General features: G+C 37.1%; 1 protein-coding gene and 1 non-coding gene across 3 annotated transcripts in view; both read right to left on the bottom strand.

Annotated features, from left to right (window-relative positions):
* Nucleotides 1-23,217, bottom strand: part of GABRR1 (gamma-aminobutyric acid type A receptor subunit rho1) — a 118,674-nt gene that overhangs the window by 33,690 nt on the left and 61,767 nt on the right. For both annotated transcript variants that reach the window (XM_074187137.1, XM_074187136.1), the window contains exons 2-3: nucleotides 11,764-11,817; nucleotides 1,811-1,917 (exon numbers count right to left, since the gene is read on the bottom strand). In XM_074187137.1, the coding sequence (XP_074043238.1) occupies nucleotides 1,811-1,917; nucleotides 11,764-11,817 (161 nt within the window). The remainder of the gene's footprint in view (nucleotides 1-1,810; nucleotides 1,918-11,763; nucleotides 11,818-23,217) is intronic.
* LOC141490302 (U6 spliceosomal RNA) lies at nucleotides 22,772-22,875 on the bottom strand. Its single transcript, XR_012469144.1, has one exon. It is a non-coding gene; the product is annotated as a U6 spliceosomal RNA (small nuclear RNA).

Consider the following 23,217-nt stretch of genomic DNA (forward strand, 5'->3'; position numbering starts at 1 on the left):
CTTATTTTGTTTGCCATTTCCTCCTCCAGCTTATTTTTCCAGATGAAGAAACTGAGATAAACTAGGTTAGTAAATGCCAGAGGTCAAATTTGAACTGAGGTCTTTCTGACTTCAGCCCCAATGAACTATCCATTTTATCGTCTAGTTCCCCCTGATCTGAACCATGGTGACAGACAAAATAAGACAACTGTCCTGGGTAAAATCATCTGGTAAACATGAGCTCTAACAAAACTGTCTGCAGCCTGAACTAAGAGAATTTTGCCAACACTGGTCTCTAGCCAATTATTTGCTATAGAACTTTACCACTCCACCACCACCCCCATTTAATTAAACTAAGCAGATCAAATTCTGCCTTAAATAATACATACACAGCTCCTGTTTCAGGCTCCCAGATGAAGGATTTAGTTATAGAATCATAGATTTAGAGCTGAAAAGGACCCTAACAGCCTTCTAATTCAACCTTTATATTTTATAGATGAGGAAATTGAAGCCCAGGGAAATTTGGTGACTTGTGCAAAATCATACAGGTAGTTAGAAAGAGATTGAAGGGAAGGAGATTTGAACCCAGGCCTTCTAAGTTCATAGCAAATACTCTTTCCACAGCACCAGTAACCTGTTCAATAGTCTACAGGGATTATAGTGGGGTCTTTTTCTTCTGCCTTCCCTTGGAATATTTTGGATTACAATTGTCCAGTCATTCTTTCCTGAACTGTGATGTTTCATCATTAGAAGTCAGAGTTAGGACAGATGGAAAATTGCAAAGCAATTATACTCAAAATGTTATAAAACTGTACATACCTTTTGACCCAGCAGTACCATTACTAGGTCTATCTCCCAAAGAGATCCAAGAAAAGGGAAAAGGATCTATTTGTACAAATATATTTATTGCAATGCTTTTTTTGTGGTAGCAAAGAATTGGAAATTGAGAGATTGTCCATCCACTGAGGAATGGCTGAACAAATTGTGATATATAATTATAAAGGAATACTATTGTGCATATAAGAAATGACAATCAAGATGATTTCAGAAAAGGCTGGGGGGTGGCTTATATGAACTCATGCTAAGTGAAATGAGCAGAACAAAGAGAACATGACACACAATTACAGTAATATTAATGATGATCAGTTGTGAAAGATGCAGCTACTCTAATCAGTACAATAAGCTAAGACAATTCCAATCCACTTCCAGAGAGAGAGAATTGATGAACTCAATACAGATTGAAGCATCCCTTTTGAAAAATTTATTTATCTCTATCATTTTGTTTTGTTTGTGTTTTCTTTTGCAACATTGTTAAAGTAGAAATATGTTTTGCATGATTTCACATGTAAATTGAAATTAAATTTCTTGCCTTCTCAAGGAGGGGAGAGGGGCAGAAGGGTGGGAGAATTTTGAACTCAAAATTGTTAAAAATTATTACTAAAATTTTTACATTCAATTGGAAAATATGTAACAAAATAAATAAAACTAATCAGAGAGTAGATGAGTGAGCACATGATAGCCCCACCTGATAGCACATAACTTATAGGAAGGCAGTCAGCACATGCTCAGTGGATTCTTGCTACAGCAGAAAGTCATAATTTGAGAAAAGAAAACTTTTTATTTGTTTGTTTATAAGCAATTGGGATTAAGTGACTTGCCTAAGTCACATAACTAGTGAATGAGGTAAAATTTGAACTCAGTACCTCCTTTTTTCCAGGTCTGGCACCCTATCCCCACTTAGCTGCCCCTCCCTTCCCATTACATATTTGCTTAATTTCTCCACCAATGGCAGGCAGATAAAAGATAAGCAACAAAGGCATATGCTTCATACCTCCAAAGCCAGGCCTCATACTGAAGTCATGGTCATCTATTCTCAGAAGTTGTTCAGATTTTGTCAGTGGCGATTTGGTGATGTCAGGGCTTCGTTTCAATATTGAGCTATACAGAAAACATAGAGTCACTCATTCCCTTTGTTTTCAGTAGTGTAGTTTATGAAGACTGTGTTTTTAAATTGTGATGTCTGGGTTATAGAAGTGTTTGAATGAATAGGAAAATCATCCACTCCCTCTCTCTAGCTCCTATCCTCAAGTAGACAGAGCTTCTTTTTTCTAACCATACTCTATCTCCTTCTACTTTCTCTGTGGTCTCTGCCCTTTGTTTCTGACCATGTGCAGAGAACAAGAGAGGAGAAATATACCTGAAGGAGCTTCCTTTTGCTTCTATTATTCTCCAAAACTCCCACCCCTCATGACTCAGTCTTTTGCCTAGAATGACTGGATTCATTTAATCTCGTTCCTGATTTGGGGAAATTATGAAACATAAAACAACAAGATTCTCTCAGTTCCAGAAGAACCCCCCCCCCCCAAGGGAAGATCCTGCTCTTAAGAGAATATCCTCTTAACTCTACTCTTATTCTCTCTGTATATATAACCTGAGAGCCATTGCTTCTTTCTTTGAATTCCTTTTTCAGTAATGAAATACATGCAAACCAGAAAGTCCTATATTTCATTTGATAATACTTATTTTATGCTTGCTTTCAAGACTAATTGAATAGAAATGTAAGTGAACTAAGAATTAGTGAGCTTTGTATTTAACATAACTCTCTTGGACAGGACAGGGATGGAGGATGAGAGATAGGAAAAATCGCTATCTGGTATCAGTTTTCTCCCAAATGGCTTAAATGTGCAGATACCCCTCTAATCATTACCCTCAGACATTCTCTTTGGAGGTGGATTAAGGCAGGTTTACTCCAGTGACTGCTGAAATGACAGCGGTATCATCTACCCTTGGGTACCACTTCCCCCCAACCCCCTTTCAAGAATGTCTCACTTCTCCTGAGACTTCTCTAGCACAAGAGGAAAATAGTTCTGTTTCTTTGAGTAATAATCCCTTTTCTGATAGTGGATCAAAAGTAAATGAAAGATTTTCTTCCCATCTAGCATATTCCATTTCCGTTTCTCTAAATCCTCTGGGGCAGGGGTAGTGGGTATGGTAGGGGTGGCGTATGAGGGCAACATTTTTTAAAAGACCAGTCCTTCCTTTCTTCTTCCTTCTTCCCTTGCCTTCCTCCTTTATACCTGTCCTCTTTCCCTTCCCTATTTTTCTTTTTTTTCCATTTCTTTTTTTCTTTCCCTTGTGTCCTCAGATCCCTTCCCTTCCTTTTGAGTGGGATAAAGTCTGAGATTTCTTCAGCAGAATATTATAGATCAGAAAATAGTTGAACTATGTGCCCCTTGTTCCCTGACAACTTTTGGGATATCAGTGAATGTTATTAGGATCTGAATGTAAAGAGCAAACTGACTTTTGTTCCTTATCTACTGAGTCTTCAGGAAGGAGACATATCTCTGTTTGGATTAGCTTAAGTGCTTAGATTGTAAAGACCACATTCTTAATGAAGATGGGTCAGTGGGGGGGGGGGGGTGTTTGGATTAGGAACCACATATATTCTCATGTCTCTTGTTACCCTTTTACTACTCTCCCATCTCCCATAGTTGAGTAAGGGGTCTGATTCTTGAGAATCATAATAAAGCTTCTTCTCTTCATACCTTGAGAAATCTATGAAATTTATTTAAGTGGCATTCATCCCATACAGTTTGGGTGCTTGTTGCAGAATTGCATGCCCATTGGGCACCATGTGTTCTCAGAACTCAGCAAAAAGGTGCCCCTGCCCAAATTCAGCAGTTTGCCATTTTCTGGGTGTCTTGGTTCCCCCTCTGTGCAAGTGACCTGAAGTGGAGAGACTTGGTAGGAAGAGAAGAGCAAATCCAAGGCAAAAACCTGACTGGTCAGTGAGGATGAAAAGCAGTCGGCATTTTTTGTGCACAGAGACCCAAAAAGAGGGTAAGCCTAGACCTTGGAATCTGAAGGCACTAGATTCCAAGGGGTTCCATTTGGGTGACTGAAGGTTAGGGGTAACCCCTTCTGGTTTGGGAGTAAGAGACTTGAATCTAAAGGCACTTGATCCTGAGAGGTCTCTGTCAATATTTAAAATGGGAAGGGCCCTGTCCTAAGCCTTCCCCCATGGTAAATAAGGTAAATAAGTCTAAAATATAAAGGGAAAAGTAAGAAGAAAATGATTAAGTATTGTTATCTTGTATGGGGAAATAAAGATATAGAAGGAACACATTTGGTCTGCCTTTGGGAGGGAGAGATTGTTGGATGTGATGCTGAAATCTCCCCTCATGGCATTCCTGAGACATCAGGAATTTGCCCATTGGCCTGTGTTTGTTGATATATGTTGAAATTGTAAGTTTGGAAAATTCTGTTGTTTGTGTGATCTGTGTTTGTGACTCTTGTGTCTTTATGTGTTTAGATTGTCTATTTACTTGTGTGATTTGTTAAACAGGGGAAAAGGGGGAGGCAGCAAGTTCCCCTAAAGACTTCCTTGGGTTGCCTCATTTAAATTGCTGTCCTTTGAATCCTAAAAGTATATAATGTGGTTACCAAGATATGCCAGTATAGGGGAAACTAAATAGTTAATCTTTTTTCCAGAATGATATGGTAACATTAGAGCTCCAGGAGTTTATCATTATAGATTCTGATAGTTATTACAGAAAATTATGGGATATGTAAGGATTTAAGAACAGAAGATCAACCCCCACACCAAGAAAGGATTGTCCCTTTATAAAAGTTATTCACTTACTCTATTTGAAGAAGGGGTGGCAGGAATATTTTAATCAGTCTAAGGGATTTTTGAATGACTGTTTACCTTCTCTAGGGTTTTAGCAGCTATAATTCAGAAGTGTTAAATATTAAAACCTTGGAATGGAAAATGTATTGTGAAAAGTGGAATTGTATCTGTGATTTATATAGGTGTATAAGATATGGGATTCTAGTTCAGAATAGTATGAATTAAAGTCAAGAAGAGCTAATGAAAAGGAATGATGGAACAGTATATTGAGGGAAACTATGAGTTGTATAGTCTGGGTCAGAGGTTTAGAAAGCAATGGAAAGAAAATCCAGACAGAGACAATTGGGGTTTTTGAACCATTAAGTATGGAACTTGGTAAAAGCTTGTAAGACAGAAGATTTGAACAGGTTTGACTTTGTATACCAAAGATGGATTTTGTGAACTTTGTAAAGTGGTTTACAAATCATTCTAAGAGGGGAAGTAGTTGTGCAGCAGCCCCCATGTGGAATTCAGCCCCTTCCTCACTGAGCCGGTGGTAGCTTTTCTGGTGTGTAGAGGTAAAGGGAAAAGGGGAGGAAGATTCTTAAAGGAAAAAAAAAAGCTGTGATTTGGGGAGAGTTTAGAAGAAGTTTAAGATAAGAAAGACCCTTTAAGGGAAAGATTGAGAAGTTATAGAAGGGAAGATTTATCCTTATGAGTTTCTGGGAAAGATCCCATGCTTTCTCCCTGGGTTGGGGGAAGAGGGTAGTGGGTTGAATACATGGCGTTGATCCCATCCACCAGCTTGTTAATACTTGAACCCTAGACTGAGTCTACCTAAATGCTCCACCCACCCACAGAGGGAGGGGGGATTTTAAAGAGAAAGAGAACCCTCCACAGGTGGGATATGTGATTGGGAAATCTATATCATCTATCTCTATCTCTATCTCTATCTCTATCTCTATCTCTATCTCTATCTCTATCTCTATCTCTATCTCTATCTCTATCTAGCTCTAGCTCTAGCTCTAGCTCTACCTCTAGCTCTCTATCTCTATCTCTATCTCTATCATCTCTCTCTCTCTCTCTCTCTCTCTCTTTCTCTCTCTATCTATCTATCTATCTATCTATCCATATCTAAGATCCAGTGGTTAAGAGACATGATTTTTGAAAGGAAATCATGTTTAATGAATATCTGCTCTGGCCATGTGGCCTGAGTGATGACTCTCATTGTTCTTAAGGTTTCTGAACTAGAGTTTTGGGAAGCACTCTAAGGATTTTAAAAGGGGTACTAGTGTTATAACATTCTGACAAAATTTGTACAGAATGGGAGGAATTAAATTTCTAGATTGTTAAATTAGTTTGGGATTATAAACTATTTTAACACTATTGTAACTTTTGCAAGAAGGGGGTTTGGGATTTTTAAACTTTATTGTAACACCTTTGGGTTAAAAGTGGTATTGTGTTACTAAGATGAGAAATAGCTATGTTATCAGAGGTGTTTACTGATTTCTTTTGGGAAAAAAACCCCAAAATTCTGATTCGTTTTATGTTAAGCCTAATAATGCTAACAGTTGTATTTTTATTTTGGATAGAGCTTTTGAATGTGAGCGTTGGATTCTCAGTATAAGGCACTCTAAAGTTTTTATCAAAATAAAGTGTTGGGAAATTTAGCTGTTATTGATTGGGGTTTTAAATGTATCATATATATGAGATTGGATTATGAGAATCTGAGCAAAGAGATCTGAAAGACAAAAGTATAAAAATCATGGATATTAAATTTGCTCTTGTTCTAAGGGAAATGAGATGTTTAAATAAGAACCTTATGATTAATGTATATTAACAATGTATGTTTAATTTTAAAGAAGTCAAGAATGTGGACTCTTGGTAACTGCAGATGTCTGATATGGGGGCTCTGACTGATGCTGTAAGGTAACTTATTGATGAATAAGATGTATTTACCAGTCATGTGATATTCTTTTGTAACTGCAAAAGGATTATATTTGCAATATTTAGTTATCTATTGTGAATATGTTCTTTAAATACTGTATTGTTAGTGCCTGGGATTAATGTGTTATTGTTTTGAAGGGCAATAAGGGAAGTATCAAAGTATTACCCTTTCTGGGATAGATCTGTGGGTCCATGAATAATGTAATAATGGAAGGATTGCTTTGTACAATCTAGTAATTTGTGTGTTACTCTTATTGCTGTTCTATTATAATGAAATTAATAACATTTGTTGGAAATAAAAAGCTACCTAAGATGTTCTAATGGTTTTAAAGAATTTTGAAAAGTAGTTTGTATGTTAGGGAGCAGCTATGTGGTGCAGAGGACAGAACACTAGGCCCTGGAGTCAGGAGACCTGAATTCAAATTGGACCTCAGACACTTAGTGATTACCTAGCTGTGTGACCTTGGACAAGTCACTTAGCCCCAATTGCCTTGCCAAAACAAAAGTAACCATTTGTATGTTGAGGATAGCTAGTAGCTAAACAAGTTTATATATAGAAGTTTCTAGCTATATATGTGAATTGGGAATATTTTATATATATTATATATTTATATATTCCAAATATATTATATATATCCAAATATATTATATATATACATATATATATATATATATATGTTGTATATATTTTGTATATATATTCCAAAGCTGGTTGTTTGCTTCGAAGTAAAAGTACTATGTAATGTAAGAAAGATAAACACAAGATAATTTGAGATTTTTCCGTGCATTCTCCTGGACAAAGGAAGTATTAATTGGTTTTAAAATACAACAGGCTAGAAGGAGGTTTCTCTCTAGCCAAGGGGAATTTGATATACCATCTTTATACAGAGATAGAATAGATATGATTTCAGACAAAAGGATGTCTCTAGTAAGAGGTAGGAGATGAGGCCTGTAGGACCAATCATAGTTAGAATATCTGGTTTTAGGCAAAGATCCAGGAAAGATACTTGGAGCTTTAGGTAGGAGTTTCATTAATTGAGACTCCATTAAGATTATAATTGGAATTTAGTGAATTGTATTCATTGGAAGCTCTAATTAGGTAAAACAACTATTTTAGATCATGGGATTGTGATCAATTTTTTTATGTCAGATACCCGGATGGTCAGCAACAGGAAATGCTACTGGGTAAATGTTCTTGGAGCCAAGGAAACCAATGGGCTAAAGATGTTAGGTGACAGGGATGTGCAGCTGAAGGGGGCAGCTTCTCAGTATGGCTGAGGCAGGGTGAAAATGTTCTCCATTGAGAGAGAAAGAGAGATTATTGGGTGGCAACATGATTATATCACATGAGTCTGTATATCCTGTCTAGGGAGAGTCCTATCTCTGATTTAGACAACGGAATATCAGTAAAGGTGGGAGAAGAATCTAGCTGACAGAAGTCAATGCCCAGTCTTTTGGTGTGGTTAACTGTTGGACTTGCAGTAGTTCACAGCAGTTTGAGAATTGGCCTTGGGTGGCAGTACCCCTGGGTCCGGCCTAGACTTTCAGTCCCAGGTCAGAGGTACTGTGGTACAGGATTCTGATCCAGAGGCGAGAGACACTGGTGGCATGTGACTGAGTCAGTTCAGGGTGACTATTATTTATACAAATCTGGCCAGAATATTTTCCTGGGGAATAGCAAATGTCTGGACATGTCCAGAAGCAGGGTACATATATTCTGGACTGTACAACTTAGAAATAGGTGACCTCAGATTCATGTGAGATTAATGATGGTACCTGGATCCCTTGTAAAGATGTGCAAACAGGAATTTGTTAAGGGGAAACTGTGATTATGAATTAATATGGACTTGGAAGAAAAGTGCTGAAATGGTTATTTGCAAGAAAAATAATTTAAGAAACATCACTAGGTATATTAGCTATTTGGGGGGTTGGTACAATGACACAAAATAAGGGATTATTTTGATCAGTTTTGGAGCCAGGAAGACCTATCTAAAGAGATTAGTACAAAAACTTGCCAGTGGAAGGAGGTACAGCAACTTTGGAAATGAACCTATTATCATGATGATTATATGGTCTGTTTAAGAGGGCCCCTTGGAAGTAAGAAGGAATAGTATTATAAACTGTATTCCTGGAAGACCAACTAGCACTAGAGGGCCATTATTTGTAGGACTACTGCCTACACCCAGTTGTCCAAAGTATTGGTCAGAGAGTTGCTATCTAGACATAAGGGCCTACTACCTGAGCACAGGATGGAAGCTGGGGATATAGGACCCATATCTATATGCTGAACAGAATAATTAAGCTCCAGGAATTGTAGAAATTATTACTAATCAAACAGCTAGGGCCCTAGATCTTTTGGCTGATCAAGGTTGCTCAGGTAGTTTTGTTTTTGTTTTTGTTTTTATTTTAGTTGTTTTTTTTTGTTTGTTTTTGTTTTTGCAAGGCAAATGGGGTTAAGTGGCTTGTGCAAGGCCACACTGCTAGGTAATTATTAAGTGTCTGAGGCCAGATTTGAACTCAAGTACTCCTGACTTCAGGGCCAGTGCGCCACCTAGCTGCCCCTCAGGTAGTTTTAATAAAATGGTGACAATCACTTCCAACCACACAAAAATGTTGATCCTAAAGGGACAGGGATGGATTCCTTTTAACAACATAAATCATGAGGATGATGATCAGATGGACCAGCAATGTGAGTTTATATTACAGAAATTTGAAGAAATCTCATCAAAATAAAGAGGAGGGGTTGAGTGGGATAAAGTCTGAGATTTCTTCAGTAGAATATTATAGATTAGAAAATAGTTGAACTATGTGCCCCTCCCCCCTTGACAAACAACATTTGGGACATCAGTGAATGTTACCAGGACTGGAATGTAAAGAGCAAACTGACTTTTGTTCCTTATCTACTGAGTCTTTGGGAAGAATACATATGTCTCTGGATTAGTTTACATGCTTAGATTGTAAAGACCACATTCTTAACTAATGAGGATGGGTCAGTGGTGGTGGGGGGGTCAAGTTAGGAACCACATATATTCTCTGTTGCTCTTGTTTCATGTTACCCTTTTACTCTCCCATCTCCCATAGTTGAGTAGGGGTCCAATTCTTGAAAATCATAATAAAGCTTTTTTTCTTCATACCTTGAGAAATCTTTGAAATTTATTTAAGTGGCATTCGAACCACACATTTTCTTTCTCTTTCTTTCATTATTTGTCTTGCTTCCCTCTACCTTTCTTTCTCCCTACTTTTCTTCTCTTCTGTTCCCTTTTTGTCCTTTTCTCCCCTCCCTGTTGGCTTTCTTTCCTTTCTCCTTTTCTTTCCTCTCCTCCTTTTCTCATGCCAACACCAGGTAAATACTTCCTCCATAAGATAGTTCTGATTCAGAGATTCTGAGAGAGATCCCCTTTGAATCAAAGTATAATTCTTATAATATTAAAATCCATCCTCCCCCAGTTGTTTGGATTGTGGTAGATGTAACCTGCCTCTTTTTGCACTTTGGGAATGGTAGAGAGTGAAGGTACAGAAGTCATCTACTGCTTCAAGAGACATCGACATTTCAGGAATTTGTCTAGGCAGCTTCATAGGAGTTGTCTGACCTTATAGGAGTCAAAACAATAATTTATATACAATTTATACACACCATAGGAGATGGTTTTCATTGCTTCATATCCTAAAATTCAGTTCGCCAGACTAGTATTCTCAGAAATTTTATCTGACCCATCTTCAGACTCCCATTGCTTTCTAATTTCAGTTCTGCCCCAATCCATCTCCTTTATCTAATCCTTTATGTGAACTATATACTCAGTGAGAATCAGAGCAACCAACATCAGTTCACAATCACAGAATTTCAAAGTTTTTAGGGACATTATTGTCCATCTAGTCCAAATCATTCACTCAATGAATTCCAACTATAACATACTGTGATAGGACCTGAATTTCTCTGTTTCCCCATTTATACCCAAGTGAATGACTTTATTTCCAATCCTATTGAATTTCATCTTATTAGCCCAATCTCTAGCTTATTAAGGTCCTTTAGAGAGACTTTATTTTTTTTTGCAAGGCAAGTGGGGTTAAGTGACTTGCCCAAGGTCACACAGCTAGGTAATTTTTAAGTATCTGAGGCCTGATTTGAACTCAGGTCCTCCTGACTCCAGGGCCGGTGCTCTATCCACTGTGCCACCTAGCTGCCCCTCAAGATCCCTTTGGATCCTGACTCTATTAGCAATCACCATCAGCCTTGTTTCATCTATAGATTTTTATGAGTATACTACCCATGTCTATCTCCAAGTCATCAGTAAAAAAAATGTTTTTTACAGCATAGGGTCAAGCACAGATCCTTGGAATACTCCATTGGATGCCTCTACCACATTGGCATCGAACAATTCAAAATTGTTCTTTGAAACCAGCAATCTAACATGCTCAGGTCCTGAAGACTTAGAATTGGTGAGATTGCTGGAATACCTAAATTTTAGGTGCTACCTTACTATCTTTTTAATTATCTTGGTTATCAACTCCCTATTGGTAATTTTTTTTCTCTGTCATTTACAATGTGAGGGTCTTTTTCCTTTGCAGAGAAAATGGAAATAAAATAAAAGATGAGCAGTTCTGCCCCAATATCAGTTATTTCCATCCATTCCAAGTAAAGATCTTAGCCCTTTCTTTAGGACTCTTTTTCTTTCGTCCTCTCAACATAGCTTTTAAACATTATTTTTTTTTCTTATCTGTAGATTTCCTCAATAGAACCCATTCTGAGTTTTCTTTTTCCTGACATTACTTTTAGAGGGCAATGTCACACACTATTCATCCTCTGTTATCCAGCCTTGCTTCCATCTTCCTTATATTGTTTTTTTTAAAAAATCTAAATTGTGCATCTGTATTACTCTGTTCAGATAAATCCTATTTTTCCTTCCCATGATAATTGTTTCCTTTTCCTTTCTTCAGAATTTCATGCTTGAGTATCTTAAGATGGCTTTGCTTAAGCATTTGAATTCAAGGGATCATCTTACCTATCTTTCCTCTGAACCTTTAAAATTCTGCTTTCCCCAAATTTAAGATAACATGTTAGACAATGCCAGATTCTTTTCCTTCCGTACTTGTCTCCTCCCATTGGAATGCAAGTTGAGAACATTTCATTCTTTGTACTTGGGTCACAGCACCTAGCACAGTACTTGATACACAGTACGCATTCAATAAATGCTAGATTGATTAATAAATATTGAATGAACAAATCCTACCTTCCTTGCTTGTGTGTCTCCTCACGTACTTCTCGCCTCTGCCTTTGAGGTCTACTGTAAAAACAAAAATAAAGTTTTAAAAGAAAGAAATATGACTCAACCAATCAATAAGAATTCATCAAGCATCCATTTTGTGTAGAGCACTTTGCAAAGCATTAGGAAGACAAATACAAAAAAGTGATCTAATTTCTCCCCTCAAGTAGCTTATCTTCTATTTTGAGGAGATAACATGTATACAAATAGATATAAATAAAAAGATGCAAAGTGATTTGGAAAGGAAGCACTAGCATTTGAGGAGATGATGGAGAAGGTGGTACTTGAAGTAAGTCTTGAAGGAAATTTGAGATTAAGGTGAGGAGATAGTGCACATTAGATCCAAGGGACAACCAAGGGGAAGATATGGAGACAGGAGATAGGATGCTACCAATTACGAGCAGCAGTGAGAAGACCAGTTTGGCTTTCATGAAATGTACCAAAAACTGGAAAGGTAAGTTAAGGATAGGTTGTGAAGGACTTTAAATAACAAAAGAGTTTACATTTAATCCCAGAGGTAATAACACTGCATTTTAACAAGAACAAAGGTGACATTGCCAAACCTGGAATTTAGGAAAAATCACCTTGGCAGCTGTGTGAGGAATGCGTTGGAGAGTGGGAGCAAAGAGAGACAAGTTAGAAGCATTAATTAGTAGGCTATTGCAACAGTCCATCCAGATGAACTGATGAGACCTTGAACTAGGGTAGGTTACATGAGTGGACAGAAAGGGACAACTGGGAAAAATATTATATGTTTAGACAACTTACTTGCTATGTGGAGTGAATAAGTGAAAAGTATAAGGTGACTCCAAGATTGTAGTCCAAGTGTAAGAAGAGGGCTGAGGGAATTGTTCTACTTCAGAATAATATCTGCTTCTGTAATTGTTTATGCATGTCTGTGAGTACTCTGTCTTAACTTTATTTTCTATGGGATAAAATACTTACTCTACCTAATAAAAATATTTATTAACTTTTTTTAGCATGCAAAAAAATTGGGATCTTCATGGGAAACAAGTTTGGGATCATGAAATGTGGAAAAAATATGGGATTGGATCAAGTATACTAGTGTCTCTGTCTTTCATGTAGCTGCCCATGCCAGTGTAGACACTCTGGAATGAGTACAATGCATATGTAGATGGATTGGCAAAGATTGGAATCACACAAGTTGCTCCTAAAGAAACTGAGGAACCTGAAGATTTATTGAATTTGGCCAGACAGCTCCATATAACTGCAGGACATCTAGTACCCCAAGCCTCTCACAGGTGGGCCCTTGCTTGGGGCATATCAATTCTCCTTTCACTATTAGGACAAGTAATCAATGTACCCAATGTCAATTATTTAAAGAAAGACCCATTCTCAACACTATTATTGGGGAAATAGGAAGGGGCATTCTGCCTGCCCAAATTTGGCAAATTGATTATATTGGTCTTTTGCCTTTTAGTCAAGGGTGTCAATATGCCTGCACCTGCATAAACACCTATTCTGGAGTACTCATGACCTGCACCTACAGAAGAGCTATTCAAAAGAACACCTGTAAAACATTAGATGTTATAACTTTATATTATGGTTCTCCTATGCAAATACAGTGATAATGGGTCACATTTTTAAGGCAAAGAAACTGACCTCTTAAAGGATATTATGGTCAGTAAATCACTAGATCAAATATTGCTATTCAAAATGTACAAGTGGTGGTGGTGGGGTTATAGATAGTGATTATAGAGGAGAAACCAAGGAGCTATCTTCATAATTTTAGTCCCTCTAATATATTCATAGCTTTTAAAGGAGCAAGAGTGTGTCAATTAATAATCATACCATGTTTAAAAGTAGAATGGGAACAGATCAAAGAGTCACCCTCCAGTACCATCCACGGTGGAGGTTTTGGCTTGACTAATATTAAAGTAGGGCCTAAGGTTTGGATAAAGACACATTTACATGAGACACCTAAGGCTGCAGAAATTAATGCAGAAGGTAAAGATAATACTGTTGTAATCTGTTATTCAGGGAGTGATAAATGGTATACTGTTCCATTAACTCAAGTGTTTTTACATGAATGAAATGTTTATCAGGGTGCCTCCTGTTGTGTTTTCTTCTGCATGGATCAGCCTCATGGACTCCTGGAACCCTCCTGAGATTCAATCACACCCGCGTCCATTTGTGGTGGAGGAACTCCACAGCTTCCAGACAACAAGATAGCTTCACCTGTCTTTCTAACCAACTGTGCAACGTCGTTAATTGGACTACTGTAAATGCTACTTTCTGGCAAGTTCCTTCCCCCTGTGTGAACTGTATTGGTAAGTAATACCCCCATAGTGAATCTCACCGTATGTTCTTGGGTAAATACCTCATGCTGCCTTAAGGCCATTCCATTTACTACCCCACAGACTACATTTCCCCACATCGATGCTGCCATACAAAACTATTCTAGATGGGTAATTACCCATGAAACTACTTTGTCATTCAATCTTACCAAGGACCAGGACAAATACCTTTTGTGTGCTAATTCTACCAACATTACAAATCAATATTCATATGTAGAATGTATTAAATTATTATGGTGGCAAAAGCCATTACAAAGTCCTCCTTCAATTATTAGAGTACCCATAGCTATGTTAATGTATCTCAGAGTTCCAAAAATTTTTGTTGCATTATAATATCACTTTCCCCATACTAAAGACTTGTATTAGAAAAAGGGAAAAACATGCTTGGTATGATACTTTACTTGGTGGGGCTAGAACTGGTTTGGGCTTAGTAAATTCAGCAGATCTTGAGGCCTTGGCCAGCAGACTGTGCAGTGCTGGATGGGATGTCGCTCAGGCTTTAACAATTAATGCTCAATGATTGCCCATGTTGGTCCTACTCCACCAACTAACCCTAGGATATGAAAAGCAATTTTTAATTGTTTTTAATGCTTCTACCTTAGTTAGCTTGCATATTGATGCTAATATCTCTGCCCTATTCAACTGGATTCAATGTTCTCTGGAAACATGTATATGCTGTTTCAAAAGGAAAATGCTCACTGATATCTTATTGTCTAATCTTGTTATCTTTTACACTTTATGTTTCTTCCTTTAGGATATGATTTCTCTCTCATCACGCTCAATTTGGATCAATGTGTACCATGGAAACAATGTAAAGACTGACAAATTGCTTTCTGTGGGAGTGGGGGTGGGGGAGGGAAGTAAGATGGGGAAAAATTGTAAAACTCAAAATAAATAAAATCTTTAATAAAAAAAAAGGAAAATGCTCAGTGATTATTACAATGAGTTGATGTCAAATTGTCGGAAAATGCTTTTAGGAACTATCTCCCTAGAGATCATTGGATTGTAACATCTGTAACCTCTCCTCATTGTACTTTCTATATAGGTACTATTACTCATTTCAAAGTCAATACTCCTATGACCATGTGTAATTTTCATGTTATTTTTTATGTGCTATAAGATTACTTTGCATTTCCACATATTAATGGGCAATATTTTGATGGTAAGAATATAACTCATAGTTTAGCTGATTGTATTGTGTGTAATTCAGGAATAGTGTGTGGAATGGTTACACGACAGATGGAGTCCTGTCTTTTGGACCATTCCTCTAATCTCTGTGATTTGACAATATGCCCTCAGTCTAATTTCTCTATGTTCTATGAAGTATTACCTTTAAAATTCAAATTGATCTGTCTTCTGTTGACCAGACTGCCCTTTTTTTCAGGCTGCTTGTCCAACATTCCATATCTCCACTGGTACGGTGATGATCTTTACTTTTCCCCTGACCAAATGGATGAAGAAACTCTTAACTGGGTACCCAGATCTTTACCTCTTCCAAATATATATCCGTCCTTAGAACCTCTTATACAAATATTAAGTGATTCTGATTCTCTAAAGAAACTATTGGAGAAAAATGAAAGAGCTCTTAATGAACACGAAATACAGACCCATATAGTTGCTGGTAAACTACTTGAGGCCTCTCATCTTGTAACTATTGATACTAATCATCATTGATATGACTTTTTATTTAGATTAGCTTCAGTTCAAAGGTCTCTTTCCATACTAGTACATCCTCTTCTATTGTTTGCTGCACTACTCCTTTTATTATTCTTGTGTAATATATGCATATATGCCAGAATAAAGAAAATTTATAGGAAATTAACTCCCTATGCCATGTCTAATCTTAGGGCTGAATGTATGGTTAATACATAGGATATAAGATTTTCCATGGTATGGCCTTATTAGTTTAGAGAATTACTAACCCTCAATTTACCTCTGGTATACAGAGAATCACTGATCCCCAATTCACCCCGATGTACAGGGAGGGAAAATGAGCAGGATTGATCTCATGCACATATTTAAAACATCTTGAGCATTTAAAATAACCACTGAATGTCCTTGACTGGTCCTGGCCAGACTCTTAAGGCTGTATTTGATTAACATCGCCTATCTCTTCAGGAACTAGCCATTCCTGAATGTAAATACCATAATTCTTGGGGTTTGGGGAGGGGTGGCTCCCTCCTTGGACAACCTGGAAAATTTAGTTTTATTCCACAAAAACTTGGCAAGAAACCTTCTTTGTTCTCAAGCTATATAAGATCTAATTAGACCCTTGGGTAATTGGAATTTCATCCATGGAGAAGACGCTCTGCCTGGGGCCTTCCCAATAGGGACTCTGATGGCTGTATGTCGGGACTCCCCCACCACTGTTGATTCAGATGTTGAAGCTCCCCCAATTGGTGATGTTTACTTTCTTAATATATATGTTCTGTAGGTTTTTCCTCTTCTTTTTGTTATATTGGGATTTATTGGTTACTTTTGCTGTAAAACTGATTTATTTCTACCTGTTTTATAATCACCTTATCAAATATACTTTTTTTCGTTTTGTTGGTGTAAATGTATCATTTTGTAGGAGCAAATCAAAACCAAAACTCCTTAATCAAACAGGGAGATACAGACTCTGGCATCGGATGTCCTCATCAGAGAAAGAGCTGGGCTTTATGAGCAAGATAAAATTAAATTAGGCCAAAGAAAACTGAGACACATAAGTTTAAAGTAAACACTCCAGTTTTTCATCTGGGCTTTTTGTCTCAAACATAGTGGTATCATCTTGGTCCTCCTCAATGAAAAGGCAAGAACCAACCATACCCATATCCTCTAAATCCAATCTCTTCAATTATATTCGACACTTTAACAATCCTAAGACAAATACAATTCTCAAGAGTTACAAATGTTATATCTTTTTTTATAGGGTAATATATATATAATTTGATTATCTTGTCTAACATTTGTTTTTTGTTTTTTTTCCCTTTCCCTTTATCTTTTTTATGCATCTCTTGAGTCTTGTATTTGGAGACTGAATTTTCTGTTCAGTTCTGTTTTTTTAATCAGGGAATTATGGAATCCTCTACTTCATTGAGCATCCATCTTTTCCTGGGACAGAATATGTCAAATTTTGGAGGGTAGTAAATTCTTGGTTGTAATCCAATATCCTTTGCCCTCTAATATATGGTATTTCAGGTCCTCCAGTCCTTCAGTGTTGAAGCTGAAAAGTCCAGGATATGAGTAATTGTGCTTCCTTTGTATTTAAATTGCTTTCTTTTTTGCTGCTTGCAGTATTTTCTCCTTTTTTTTTTTTTTTTTTTTGTCAATTCTAGAATTTGGCTTGGAGTTTTTACCCTGGATCTCTTTCTGGAAGAATTCTGTATATTCTTTCAATGGTTATTTTGTCTTCTTGATCTAGCAGATTTGAATAGTTTTCCCTGATGATTTTCTGAAAGATATTTTCCAGGTTCTTTTTCTGATCTAGGTTTTCCACTAGTTCAATAATTATCTCTTCTAGATCTATTTTCTAGGTTATTTGTTTTTCTTCAATTTTTTTTTAGCTTTTTTTACTTTGATGGAATCTTATAGTCTTGTAGATTCATTGGTTTCCATTTGTCCAATTTTAATTTTAAGGGTTTTATTTTCTTCAGTTAGCTTTTATGTTTCCTTTTTCAGTTGGTTAATTTTTCTCTTTGCTGAGTTGCATTCCATTTCTATTTGGTCAATTTTATTTTTTGAAAAGTTACATTCTTTTTCTAGTTGATTATTTTTATTTTTAAAGGAACTGATTTCTTTGGACAATTTTTCATAATTTTCCTTCATGACTCTCATTTCTTTTTTCCATTTTTCTTCTTCCTCTCTTTGTTTTTTTAAATTCCTTTTTAAGCTCTTCTATGAGCTTTTGAATTTGAGTCTAATTCATAGAATCCATAGATAATTTTTCACTGTTTCCTTGTTCTGAAGTAGTATGGTACCTTTCTGTAGTGAGTGCTCTTTTAGTTTTTATGCTCATTTTGATTGTTTAAGCTCTATTACCAGGGTATAGGGAGTAGAGTACCAAGTTTTTTATGCTGGGCCTGGGGTCTGATTCCTGGTTTGTTGCTACAGTCCAGTGGTTTCTTTTGCAGAGGTTTGTTTCTTCCTTTATGTCCTGGTTCTGCCAATGCAGTGGTGTTTGTTCCCAACCCAGTCCTGTCTTTTGCCCCAGTGTTTCCAGGGTTTAGACTTGTTTGGGGTTGGGACCCTTTCTGCTGGCTTGCTATCTAGCTGCTTGGACCTATGCTGTTCTCAGGTTGTCAGGACCCGGGCTGCACTGTGGCTAAAAGCCTTCTACTGGCTTTCCTGCTTTCCTGTCTAGTTAGGCTTTTCTTCCCCTTTCCCCCCCAAAGAGACAGACCTTCACTTAAGACCCTCCTCAATATCTACCATCGAAAACTTCATTGGATCTTGCCTTATTTGTTTTGGTTGGATCTATAGCTTTAATATCTGCAGAGGCTTCATTTAGCTTTGTGTAGGGAAAAGCTCAGGAAGCCTGAAATTTAGGAATTTAATGTAGAAGCTTCCTATGTTAAATTAATTGCTCACTCTCACAAAGTCTTAGAAAGTGGTCTGAAGCTCTGGGGGTATAGGTCTTGATCCAGATAGACTAACTAATATTTGTCTCAAGTGAAACTTGAACTCATATCTTTGTGATTCCAAGATCAGCTCTCTTATCATTATGCTACCTTGTCTCTTAAAATATTCTCTCAGAGAATATATGGTAGATAGCTTTTATTCCTTCCTGATAATGGACACCATTATATGAAGCAAACATTTAATTTGTAGCTAAGGTCAAGACAGAGGAGCGATCTTAAGAGTTTCAGACAGTCATGTCTGAAACACGAGCACAACTTGACTCATTAAATGAGCTGAAACATTCAATTAGTATTTAATAAATGTTTGCTGATTAATCAATTTTTGTAATCATTTGAAGCAAAAGGAAAATAATGAGTCAAATTGTGCTAATTTCCCACCATTACCTAAGGTGGAGGCATTTATTAAATACCTACTATGTGGTAGGTGTGCTACTAGGCAATAAAATACAAAGAAAAAAAATGAAACAATGCTTTACTTGATATTGTATCAGAGAGACAACATGTGAGAAACAGAGAGAGAGAGAGACAGACAGACAGACACACAGAGAGACAAATAGACAGATAGACAGAAAAATACCTTCTCCCAGGTTTGTTGTGAGGATCAAATGAGATAAAATGCTTAGGTCAAGTATTGGCATACAAAAGGAACTTAATGCTTGTTTCTCCCTTCCTTTTCTGTTTTTTCCCTCCCTCCTTTCCTTTCTTCTTTCCATTCCACTACCTAGAATGGTTGTTCAAAACCTTCTCTTTCTTTCTTAACCCTCTAATGACATTCTTCTCCCAAACTTTCATCTGATAACTTCATACTTTATTCAAAAAATTGAGGTTGTCCAATGGAAAACTCTCTCTTTTCTCCTCATCTCTCTCCAATCCTTGACTTCATCCCCCACCCTTTCCTCTCTTACTTCAGTCTTCGAAGAGACAGCTCCTCTCCTCAGCAAGACCAATTCTTGTGAGCATACTATTCAATCTCATCTATATCAGATCACCCCTATTATCATCATCCTTTCTTTCTCTCTAACATTTAATCTCTTCTTGCCACCTACAAACATATTCAAGCCCTTTTCATTTCCAAAAAAAACCTTCAAGATTCTACTGTCTCTGCAAACTATGGTCCTATATTCCTCCTCCTTTTCTCAGTCAAACTCCTTGAAAAATTCCACTTATGGGATTTCAGTGGTTCTACTTCCTATCTTTACATTCACTTCTTAGCCCCCTGAAATCTGGTTTATTTTTTGTTTTTTGAAAGACAAATGGGGTTAAGTGGCTTGCCCAAGACCACACAGCTAGGTAATTATTAAGTGTCTGAGGCCGGATTTGAACTCAGGTACTCCTGACTCCAGGACCAGTACTCTATCCACTGTGCCACCTAGCCTCCCCCCTGAAATCTGTTTTTAACATCCATGTTCAACTGAAACTGCTTTCCCCAGTTATCAATTCTCCTTAACACCAAATCTAATGGTTCTTCTCAGTCCTCACCTTCTCCTACCTCTCTATTGTGTCTGACCTCTTAAATTCTTTTTTGCCCAGATTAAGCTCTCCTCTCTGGGTTTTGGGGGCACAATTCCTACCGGGTTCTACTCCTATATAAATGACTTCTCAATCTCAGTCTCTTTTGATGATTCATCATTCACATATGACGTGATCACAAACTGTAGGCTTTGCCCAGGCCCCTCTTCTCTTTTTTCTATTCCTTTTCCCTGTTGGTGACCTCACCAACTCACAGTTGCCTCATCATATCATACATGGTCATGAACAAGTTTCTTTGAACAAAAAATACTTTGTCCAACTCTTCTCTACCATGTGGTTTCATTTATGATTTCTTGAAATAGAACTCTGAAAAACCAGGTATAGATAAGGGATTCAAATTGAGCTACTTGGCTATGCCTTAACCCAAATCACACTGGCTCTCACTAATTGGCCAATAATAGATTCATGCTAAATCTCACTGGGTCATTGTTTGGGTTTGATGACTCACAGTGACTGTAAATAGTAATTGTTTCTGTTCTGGCCAGAAACTCTGAAGATATTGCCCTCCCAGATTGATTTTTTTTCTGGAGTAGTCAAACTAGACCTCATTTCTTACCTAGCCTTAAATCACTGGACTGTGTGTTGCTTCTGGCAAATTGAGACCTAGGAAAGATCTTAATTTAAAAAGGCTATGGTCTCCCACTGCATTTGGGGTCATCTCTAGCTGTCCTGACCTATGTCTTGCCGCTGTACTCAGAAGACTATGGAGAAGAATGAAAAATTGCACTCACTTAAATTCAATTCACATTCAGTTCAAGACATCAACCTCCTGATGTCATTGGTTCTCTTCAAGAATGAAGTTATGAGTAGCAACAATCTATCCAACTGAACCTAAACTGGTTTTCACTTTTGGCAACTTCATTTATTTATTTTTTTTTTTGTAAAACAAAAACTCTATTAAAAGTGACCTAGATGGAACTCTGATTAATTTCTGAGACAATTCTTGGTTCTGGAGAGCAGATGATGTAATGTACTTCCTTTCTCTCAGTAGAGAAGAGGGGAACTACAGCTCCCCTTGAATACCTTGTCAGGGGTGATTACTCAGTTTTATCTGGCCTTTTTTCTTTATTAATGAGAAGTTCCGTTTTAAAGGGATGGGATCAGTAGATTATTTTTCTTTTTTTCTTTCTTTTCCTTTGATTTCAATGATACAGAGAACTCCTAGTGTAGAAATTCACTCTACCACTGTAGATCACTAACTCCTTTTTTAACATATAGTCTGAGAGGATGATCTGAGCCAATGAGTGGTTAAATGACTTGCCCAGGGTAACATATCCATTTTGTGTCAGGCAGGACATGAGTCCAGGATTTCTTGACTCCAAGGCTAGTTAGTAGACTTTACTACTGGAAAGAGCAGTTAATCGGATAATTTGTCAGGCCTGGAATCAGGAAGACCCAAGTTCAAACCTGGCCTCAGATACTTACTAACTGAATGATACTGGGTGAGTCACTTAATCCTGTTTGCCTCAGTTTTCTTATTTGTAAAATGTACTGGAGGAAGAAAATGGCAAACCATTCCTGTATCTACCAAGAAACCCCCTCCCCTGCCAAAAGAGATCATCTTCATGAATCTGACACAATTAAAATGTCCAAACAACAACAATAAATACCACTAGAAATAACAAGTGTGAAAAACACAAAGTGTCAATAATATTTTATAAAGTCAGAACTTTCAAGGGGAGGTAAGGTTGGAAAGCTGTCCTAGAGGGAGGTTTAAACTATAGAATCTCCCAATCAAGGGAAATCAGAGTTTGCTTGGTTTTCAGAAATTTTTCAATAACATTCTTTCAAAATGGAGCTTCTGAATTAGTTTATTTACTGAATTAGCAAATAATTAGACCTACCAGAACACAGATTATGATTTAATAAGCTCCCTATCCTCCTCGTCTAATCTATCTTGTTTTATTTCTAGGGAGGGTAGCTATGGTTTGATATAAGTAACTTTGAACTAACCAAGGTAATATATTAGGAAAGTAGGTTCTCTAGATTGAGGTCAAGGTAGAATGGAAGGTATTCTGAAGTTGAAAAGGATTTAAAAACCTAGGTCTGAGAGAACCTTAATGAGGAGGCCAGATGGTATGGTGGATAGTGCACCAGTCCTGGAGTCAGGGGGACCTGAGTTCAAATTTTACCTCAGACACTTTACAATTATGTAGCTGTGTGATTTTGGACAAGTCACTTAACCCCATTGTCTTAAATAAGTTTTTTTTTTTAAATCTAGGTCTGGTTTAGAGCAGATATAAATTAAGAATGGGATGTCTGACTCAGAATTCAACAAAGCCTCCAGTACTTAAAATTATGATATAAACTTTCAGACCAACCTACATTCAAACACAATTCTTATTTTTAAGTAGTAACTCCTAGATATAATTAGATATTCATCTAATTCTTTAAAAATTAACTCCAAAAGAAATTTACTCTTACTGGGGAAAAGATGGGACTCTATAATAATAACTAAGACAGGTTTTAATTATCTATTGTTTAAAAACAGTTTATTATAGTTTCATCAAAAATATGGAATGCTTCAAGAAATTGTGTGTTATCTTTGTGCATGGGCCTTGCAAAAAACTGTATCATTTCATTTTTTGTATATGTGTGGCCAAAGTGTGCACAGTCTGCTGTTTTGTTAAAAGCTATTATGTCTCCCTTCCCTTTTTGCCAAATAAATGCTTTCTAGACCTTTTCTCTCTAGCATTTAAGAAAATGACATCTCTAAAATGTTATTAGGCCTCACCTGATCTAAGGAAAACCTGAAAGAAGAGAAATTAAAATATTAAAGCAATAGGAGTTTTGAAAGAAGACATTTTTCCCCAACTGTACTCAGACCTTTTAGATGAGAATAATATCCCCATCCACTGGGCAACTAGGTGGGGCAGTGAGGACTGGAGTCAGGAAGACTCATTCACTTACTAGCTATGTGACCCTGGATAAATCACTTAACCCTATTTAACTCT

This window comes from Macrotis lagotis, chromosome 5, assembly GCF_037893015.1.
Source record: "Macrotis lagotis isolate mMagLag1 chromosome 5, bilby.v1.9.chrom.fasta, whole genome shotgun sequence".
NCBI classification, from domain to species: Eukaryota; Metazoa; Chordata; class Mammalia; order Peramelemorphia; family Peramelidae; genus Macrotis; species Macrotis lagotis.